This window comes from Panthera leo, chromosome E2 (genome assembly GCF_018350215.1).
Source record: "Panthera leo isolate Ple1 chromosome E2, P.leo_Ple1_pat1.1, whole genome shotgun sequence".
Lineage (NCBI taxonomy): Eukaryota > Metazoa > Chordata > Mammalia > Carnivora > Felidae > Panthera > Panthera leo.
The window spans coordinates 57,095,620-57,105,000 of NC_056693.1; the positions used below are offsets into that span (position 1 = coordinate 57,095,620).

General features: G+C 52.7%; 1 protein-coding gene across 1 annotated transcript in view; it reads left to right on the top strand.

The window, feature by feature from the left end:
* Window positions 1-681: 681 nt before the first annotated feature.
* Window positions 682-9,381, top strand: part of ATP2C2 (ATPase secretory pathway Ca2+ transporting 2) — a 62,659-nt gene continuing 53,959 nt past the window's right edge. The window contains exon 1 of the mRNA XM_042917930.1: window positions 682-780. Within this exon, the coding sequence (XP_042773864.1) occupies window positions 682-780 (99 nt within the window). The remainder of the gene's footprint in view (window positions 781-9,381) is intronic.

The following is a 9,381-nucleotide window of genomic DNA, read 5'->3' on the forward strand; positions in this document are numbered from 1 at the left end:
CTCACGGTGGGCGTTTTACAGATCAGTAAACTAAGGCTCTGCACATCTAAGACGCCCGCCCGAGGTCCCAGGGTTAGCGAGCGCAGGAGCCCAATCTGCAGATGAGAAGAAAGGGCTCGAAGATCATCTACGACCACACCGAACCCAAAGGGGGCCCTGGGGTCCTCGAGCCCTCCTCCCCATCCCGGGACGCGCTCCCAGCGCCCTCCCTGGAGGTGAGATCTTAGGCTTCTCCTTCAATTACGGACCGGGAACCGCCACACCCCACATGCCCTGCGGGCTCCGGACCCGGCGACGCAGGGTAAGGCGAGGTCCGGGAATCCGCACTCGCAACCGGCGTTTGCTCGCCCCCCTCCACCCCGTCCCCGGCTGCAGCTGGTTCTCCTGATCTGGCAAGACTGGGAAACGGCCCACGCCCTCCGGCGCCGCGGTTAACCCCGCGGCCGGCTCCCGGGGCGGGGCGGGGCCAGGTGCGCCCGGGGCGGCCCGCGGCGTAGCTCCGCCCCGGGGGCGGGGCCTCACCTGCGGCGGGCAGGTGGGCGGCTACCAGGTAACCCGGGCCTGGCCCGGGAGGCTTGGGCGCGCGCAGCCGGCCGCGGCCACGCCAGGGACCCAGGGACGCGGGCAGGGGCGGCCGGCGGCGGCCGGGAGGCTGGGCGAGGGGCACCCCGCCTGTTCACCATGGTCGAAAGACGCTTCTCTCGGTTCCTGCAGAAGCTCGCCTTCCGGGGCGCGGGCCACCTGTACGAGCCGCTGGAGAGGAGCGAGTTGGAAATCTTGGTGAGTCTGGGCGACCCGGCGCGGGCCGTCCGCCCCGCCGCACCCCACCCTCCCCCGCGCCCCCGCCACTCGCCCTCCCCACCCCGGGCTCTAGAAAGAAGCCGTCTTCAGAGCAACGCCAGGTCGCGTTGCTGCCCCGAGCCGGGCACGCGCCATTTCACCACCCCCCCTCCCCGAAAACAGCCCATTTTGTGGATTTGAAAGCGAGGCAGAGGGAGCTTCAGCGGGTCCCCTAAGAGGCACCCGGCCGGCAAACGACCTAGCTGGGCACTCCAGCTAGGTTTCTCCGACTCCAGAGATTTTAAATTCCTGGGTCTCTGCACACAGGCTGCTCTATGGATTGATGGGTTGATTTTTAAGTTACTTGAATTGAAAACAAAAAAACCCAACGCGATGTAAAGAAAACAAAAACATTTGGCGAAAATGTTTTAGCAGTAAGAGTGATAATAATAATAATAATAATGGTGAAAATGCTTCCCGCCTCTCCAGCGCGCTTTTGAAATGTACTCAGATGTGTATGTTGACTTTGTAGCCTCTAGGGGACCCTCTAGGATAAATCTACAGGATTATCAGGCCGGGAGCATGGGTGGGGGGAGACTGGGGTGGGGGGGGAGGTAAGGGAGGGGTTACTAGGAGCCGAAATGACAAAAGTGTCCAAAAAAGCCCGTGCACTTGGTGAAGCCAGCGTGGGTGGGTGACCCAGGAACTTTCTCCGGAGCTTTGCAAGAGCGTAAGCTTTGCATCCTGCATGGTAGGAGAGCAGAGAGCGCTGGATTCTTGCAAAAGCATCCTGGGGTCGTTGCACTTTGTTTGTTTGTTTCTTCCTTTCCAGCATAATCAGTCATTTAAGAATAAAATTCCCCGAAACAGTGCCCTGGGCGAGCTCAGGAGAATACAACATTGCAGTGGCCTTCCGACTGGGGAAGGGGAACCTCACAGTTAAATTCACGTCTTCATGGAAGAGATGGGATGAAAACGCTGGACTTAAGCGATTGATTTTTCCTCCCAAAGAATGACAACAAGTCCAAACGCTTTGGTTGTATGTTGCTTAAACGTTTGCGCATTTACAAAGTAGCAGTTTGTAAAGGAACATCAGTGCGAGCGTTCTGGCACCCGCGTGGTAGACCGCAGAGCCGGGTAACTAGCAGTCCTCGCGTAATCTCTGTCTTTCTGAAGCGACGTGTGGCTTCAGCGTGGATTGGATGGGTGTAGGGTTTGGTTAGTTTGCTGAGGTCCGTTTCTCTACCCACGTGCCACGCAGTGAGTCCTGGGAAAGGAGTTGGAGGTGGGTTTGCCGACGCTGTGATTCCTTTTTCTGTTTTTTCTTTCTTTCCATGCTTTGGTTTTTTGCATCAAGCTGGGTGTTTTGCAAACACTCCTGATGTGTAGTTGGTTGTGATTAGGTTTTATAGGCTGTCCAGGTGTGGCTGGTGGCCACGTGGCCAGGTGTGAGGATGATGTAACAAACAGGTGCTGGGGGGAATGTGATCTCTGCATCAAAGCGGACTTCCTTCCTCCAGATCTTTTCCGAGGGCGCCCCCCTCCCCCAAGGGCACAACAGGTCTTTAACCTGCCTGTAGGTATGTTGGGGGGCTCACCCACCCGGTTGTGGACCGGGATGTTCTCAGCAGGACCCTGAATGGCGTGCGATGGGTGACCTGGAGGTGGGGAGTGGCGGGGAGGCTGGCGAGCCAGGCAGCCGGCGGCAGAGCCTGGCTGAGAAACGGAGGGTCTGGTCTCTGAAGGCGCCCTGTGCAAACCCAGATTACATAAATGTAAATGGGGGTGTGATGAGAGTGGAGGCTGGCAGGCGAGGCGGCCTGTTGACTGCCAGCTCGGCTCAGAGTCTGAAGCCTTCTTTGCTCTCACACTTACTCCCCCCCCCCTCCCCGATTTTGAACCCCTTTTTTTTTTTTTTTTGGCCAAGAAAAATTGAAAAAGAAGCAGAATGTGTTCACAGCGATCATTTCCACGCTATTGTAACTGTCTTTTATGAGCACTTGTAGGCAGCGTTCTGGACGGCCGCCGAGCCTCCCGGCCACTTTGCCCAGTCACCTCACCTATGATACTAATTATCACTGAGCACTTGCTGTGCCTTCTTTCGGGTCTCTCTGCACTGAGGTCAGCTTTATTACTATAATCATAAGAGAGATGATCGGTTAAGTGTCTGACTGTCGGTTTCGGCTCAGGTCATGATCTCACGGTTTTGTGGGTTCAAGCCCCGCATCGGGCTCTGTGCTGGCAGTGTGGAGCCTGCTTGGAATTCTCTCTCTCCCTCTCCCCCTCCCCCACTTGCACTCTCTCGTTCTCTCTGAAAATAAATAAACTTAAAAAAAAAAATGAGATAGATGAGGACATCGAAACTCACAGGGGGAGCCAGGTGCTAAGGGTTAGGGGTGGAGGAGAAGACGTACACACTCCCAGCTCCCCTGGCGCCCCCTCCTGGTGGGCAGAGATGGGCGGGTGGGCGCTTAACGGCGGGTGGGTAACACCCGGGAGGGAGAGGGATGCTTACTTTCCTACGAGTGGCCGAGATCAGAGTGGTGTGCCGGGAGAGGGACAGAGCTCACAGGGGCTCTGGGCAGAGCAGGGCGAGGTGCAGGGGTTGGTGTGAAAAGGGTGAGGTCGCAGAGGTGAACCACGAAGAGCCTCTGGGCCCTCGTGAAGAGTTTGGGCTGTATCGCTAGACAGGGAACCGCTGAAGGGTTTTGAGTCAGGGCTTGACGGTCGTTCATTCATTCACAGATGAGCCAAACATTAGGAGCTCAGCAGAGAAAACACGCGGTCAGGCTCGCGTTGTGACGATATCACCCTTGGGTTGCGGGAAGACAGTGCGCAGGAGGGAGTTCTGAGGCGCACGCGCACCCACACAGATATACGTTAGTGTTTCCCAAAATAGAACGAGAGGACTTGTTGAAGAAACGTCCTACAGCCCTCCGGTGTCATCTTAAGTCATTTGTGCCACAAGGCGGCTTAAGTATAAGCATAGGGGCGCCTGTGTGGCTCTGTCAGTTAGGCATCCGACTTTGGCTCAGGTCATGATCTCGCAGCTCACCAGTTCGAGCCCACATCGGGCTCTGCGCTGACAGCTCGGAGTCCGGAGCCTGCTTTGCATTCTGTGTCCCTCTTTCTGCCCCTCCCCTACGCGTGCTTGCTCTCTCTCTCTCTTAAGAATAAATAAACATTAAAAAAAGTATAAAACTTGCATTAAACATAGCTGTGTGCATATGATGTAACTTGACAAATCAAACGGAGTTTATAATGAAATCATAAAGTACAAATGAAGCAACTGAGGTTTGATGTGACTGGTGATGTTTTATTTAAACCAACCACTGACGTTGAATGATTGTATTAGTTGTCTGTTGCTGTTTAACAAATTACTCCAAAATGCAGTAGCTTAAAACAACAACCGATTATCTCTTGGTTCCTGTGGGTCAGAAATCTGGGTGTGGCTCAGCCGGGTGCTCCTGGCTCTGGGCTCTCGTGAGATTGCCGTGCAGTTGTTGGCTGAGGATGTGGTCTCATCTGAAGGCTCATGTTGTGGCAGGGGAAGGATTCCCTTCCAAACTCATTCTTTTTTTTTTTTTTTAATTTTTTTTTTTAACGTTTATTTATTTTTGAGACAGAGAGAGACAGAGCATGAACGGGGGAGGGTCAGAGAGAGGGAGACACAGAATCTGAAACAGGGTCCAGGCTCTGAGCCGTCAGCACAGAGCCCGACGCGGGGCTCGAACCCACGGACAGTGAGATCGTGACCTGAGCCGAAGTTGGACTCTTAGCCAACTGAGCCACCCAGGCGCCCCATCCAAACTCATTCTTGAGGCTATTTATAGGCCTTGGACTTTTACTCTATGGGCCTGTCCACAGAGCTGCCTCATGGCTCAGCAGGTAGCTTGCCCACGAGTGAATGATCCAAGAGAGATTAAAAAAGCAGCCACGAAAGCCTGGAAGCCACAGGCTTTTTATAACCCAACCTTGGAAGTGACATCTTTTTTTTTTTTAATTTTTTTTAACACTTATTTATTTTTTAGAGAAAAAGAGAGCATGAGCAGGGGTAGGGGCAGAGGGAGACACGGAATCCAAAGCAGGCTCCAGGCTCTGAGCTGTCAGCACGGAGCCCGACGCGGGGCTTGAACTCATGAACCGTGAGATCATGACCTGAGCTGAAGTCAGACGCTTAAACGACTGAGCCACCTAGGCACCCTGGAAGTGACATCTTATCACTTCTGCCATGTTCTGTTCATTAGAAGTGAGTCTGGGGGCCCCTGGCTGGCTCAGTCAGTAGAATATACGATTCTTGGGTTGTGAGTTTGAGCCCCACATTGGTGGAGATTACTTAAATAAGTAAAATTAAAAATATATAAAGAATGAGTCTAGGTGTAGCCCATGCTTGAGGTAGGACAGGAGGAGGGGGTTGGATTCCATAAGGGCGTGAATCTCAAGAGGCAGGGGGTAGACGCTGTCCACCACAGCGGTGGAAAGGAGTAGCTTCTTACACGAGATCAGTCACATAAAAACCAGAGCCACGCCCGGGACGTAGTCTGCTCAATAGTTCTCTCTTTTTCTTACTGTTTTCATTAGTCTTGAATTCTAGTCTTGATTTAGGCTCCTTTTCAATTTTGGTTTTGATGATGCCCAGGCTGAGAATGTCCGATTACACGTATGTGTGCAAAATGGCATTTAAATCTGTCGAGAGTCCGTTTGCTAGTTTGGGATAGCCAGCCTCTTCCTTAAGCACAAGGGACAGCAAGCAGCCTATGAATGTCTGTTTTCAAGGCTGTCCCGTGGTAACCGTAGAATTGGCCCATGCACTTGAAGGTAAGGTGAGTCTCGGCCAGTGGGGGTGAGAAGATCCCTCGCTCTGTGTTGGCTACCATAGTTGGTGCTTCTCAACCCTGGCGGGTAGCTATGCCCCCCAGACTGGATTCAGGTCAGGCTCTGCTTACAATGTGGTGACACCACTCCGTGGTTCGGTACTTCTGAGCTGACTTGTCAATACCGTCTGCTGGGTCACGATTCTGTTCTCCTGCCAGTTTTCCTCTCTGAGCCACTGAGAAACTTTCATCCCTGCGGGGTGTCATGTGACTCTTGTCACCGATGCACACGTGGGCCCTAGTGTGGCATAACAGTGCTTTGTCATCGATTGGCCCCCAGTGGTCTCTTTTAAGTAGGGCAATCATTGGAACACATCGTCAAAGTTCGAAAGTTCTTAGAAAACCGTGGGCTCTTGGGAATATGTCTGCAGATCCCATCCTAGAAACTCTGCCCCAAATCCCAATGTCATGAGACTTGTTATTAGGGGTAGCAGATCCCAAATCTCCAGAGCTCCTCAGGGGAAGGGACTAGAAGGCTCGTCGGTGGCTGTTTTCTCTCTGTGTATATCGGCCCCAATGTCCTCTTCTTAATAGGATACCAGTCATATTGGATTAAGGCCCATCCGAACGATTTCACTTTAATTTAATCACTTCTTTGAAGGGCCTCCCTCCAAATACAGTTGCCTTCTGAGGTACTGGGGGCTAGAACTCCAACATATGAATTTTGGCGGGACGCAGTTCAGCTCATGTCACTGTGTTCCGTGTAGAATCTTGAAGGGTATTGGTGGGGAGGGGCTGTGGGCCACAGTGGGAAAATATGTAATCTTCTGTTGAGGTTATAGACACTCTTGAAGTTGTACTATTAACCTCACCCACCTGCCCTACGTCACCGGGTGGAAAATGGGTGGACTGGGTTCTTCCAGCTCCGCCATTTTCCCCTTGACCTTCCATTGGTAGGGAGGGAAAAGAGCCCACCTAAGCACTTGTTTGGCCCGCCTTGAAACTCAAGTGCTTGATGGGAAAGAAGGGCTCAGGATAGACTTGAAGCATCTGGAACAAAGGCAGATGCTCCACAGAATCATCCTTTATCTTTCAAACCCTTAAAACCAAACTACCGTGTTAATTCGATCTGGTCATTTCACCCCCTGGCCCCAGGATCCTCCTGTCTGTCTCTCCGTCAGGACTGAGCCTGGGGGTCCTTGTGGGCAGGGGGAAAGAATATTGGCCCAGGAGACCACTCTCCACCAGGAGATCTTGGTTAGGGCTTGAACTGGGACCGGAAGCCCAGAGTTCCCGCCCGGGGTCCGTTACTTACGGCAACATGAGTTTAAGCATAATTACTTAATCTCTCCACTTTCAAATGTCCTTGCCTGCAAGTGGGGACATTTGTGGTAATAATCGGTAAAAGTGTCGGATTCCCTTTCTGCCTTCAAGGTTCCTCGTCCGTGCGTTTCACTGGCTTTCTGTGAAGAAGATGAGATTAGGGAATGTATGCAAACACTCAGCACACTTCTTTGCTCACGAGTATGCCCGCCTTCAGGGAATGTAGTCATTAAAAAAGGATAAGAAAATAAACAAGGTTTAAAACTCTTTGTACATGCCTGGTCCCAAAAGCGATAATTTTTATTCAAACCCTTTGTACAATGCTCAGTTCGAAAGGTGACAGTGATTTTGGGGGCGCCTGGGTGGCTCGGTTGGTTGAGCATCCAACTCTGGATTTTGGCTCAGGTCATGATCTTGCAGTTCATGAGTTCAAGCCCCTTGTCCGGCCTGGGAGTCTCTCTCTCTCTCCCTCTGTCTCTGCCCCTCCCTGCTCACACTGTCTCTTTGTCTCTCAAAATAAATAAATAGACTTTAAAAATTTACAAAAGTGATAGTAATTTTTAGAAAATATTTATTTTTGAGGGAGAGACAGAGCGCGAGGAGGGGAGGGGCAGAGAGAGAGAGGGAGACACGGAGTCCGAAGCGGGCTCCGGGCTCCGAGCTGTCAGCACAGAGCCCGATGCTGGGCTCGAACTCACGAACCGCGAGATCATGACCTGAGCCGCAGTTGGACGCTTAACTGACTGAGCCACCCAGGCGCCCCAAAGCGATAGTTCTTTTTCTGAAGAGTCTCTCACTGTCTTGCAGTCTGACTTGGGTCAAGTGCATGGCCCTGCACCCGGAGAAGAGCTCCGTGGTAGGGGCAGGAAGGACCGGGTACACAGTGCGCGGGGCCCAGCGCAAAAGGACAGTGTGGGGGAAACGACCAAGAATTTCAAGATGACGACGGCAGGGCATTGCCTGAAACACACGCCCTCCTGGGCGCGCCCGTGGGGCTGGCCCCGGTGGGGGTCATTGGCATGAAGTCATGAGTGGGACGTGCGAGCAAGTTCTTGCTGTTTGGTGTCCCTCCCTTCAGCCCCCGCACAGACCATCCTTCTGGCTGTCCCCGCTTTAGTGGATTCTTCCTATAGGGCAGCTGCTGTCCAGATGCGGTCTGGTCCCAGCGGTCTGAGTCTTTACGAGCCCGTGCGTGGTTCTGATGCTCACGTGAGCTCCTTGGACAGCTGTCCTCCTGTTTAAAAAGACTGACCCTACCCTGTGGAGTTTATGGTCTGGTGGGGTCGACAGAGAGCTATGAAATATTTCTAGTAGTGAGTATATAATTACAAATTAAGAAAAGCCCCATGAAGGAAAGCACATGTAAGGCAGGAGCGGGGCACAGCCTGTGTATGTGTGTGTGTGTGGGTGGGGGGGGGGAGTGGTAGGGACTACTGCAACCTGGCTGCAACCCTGGAGACTTCCCAGAGGAGGTGGCAGCCCTTTGTCGAGCTGAGATTTGCACCCAAGCTACTACGGATTGCCCCAAGCCCAGCTGGCCTCCCTCCTCTGGTCTGGGAGGTTCCTGTTGCCCAGGTGGATTCCGCAGTTAGTTTCATTCTCCAGGGTCAGGAGTCCTCTCACTGTCCCCCTCTGTCCTTCTCTCTGCCCCTCCCTCCCCCAAATTCCAGCACCGAAATGCGAGCACGAGGAAATGCCTTCCCGGACCATTGAATTAGGCTAATATTAGTTACTGTTTTTCACTTATCTTTTGTGAACTAAGAGCCTTACACATTTTTCTTTCCTCCCCCTTTCTCCTTTCTAAAGGATTTCTTTCCCCCCATAAACCACAATAAAAAGGTGCACATTATGAACTTCCTCCTTCTCTGGGCGCTTTTTCGCTCCTCCTCAGCGGGGGGTGGAGGGAGGTACTGTTTGAATCTAATCAGCTGGCAGCAGTCAGAGGCGTGGCCCCTTGCTGTGCAGTCCTGAGAGGCTGCGGTCAAGAGCACTGAAGCCCACAGCCCAGGCCCCCCCACCCCGGGGGGCAAAATGACCCAGAGCCAACTCAGTGTTCTGTACAGCGGGGTGTTGTGACGGGGTGAAGGCAATGATTCAGTATGTACAAAGCATTTAGGGCAGCCCCTGATCTCAGTAATTATTATTTATATGCCACTACACAAGTGTCTCTTTAAAAACACAGACATAAAATCACACTGTGCACGCCGTCTGCAACAACCCACCCCCCCCCGCCGCCAGCCTCTCCATGCCCCTGCAGTAGATACAGATCAAGAACGTTCTTCTTCAATGGCTGCGTAGACATTTCTAGTTCACCCGCCCCCGACTGATGGGCATTTGGGTGGTTCCCCCCCCCCCCACACTTTTCTTTTTAATTTTTAGAAGAATGTCCCAGTGAACATCTACGGGTGTACCGTGCTGTGTTGAATCCTTATAAAAATCCCTGCAGAAATCTGAGGTTTAGGAA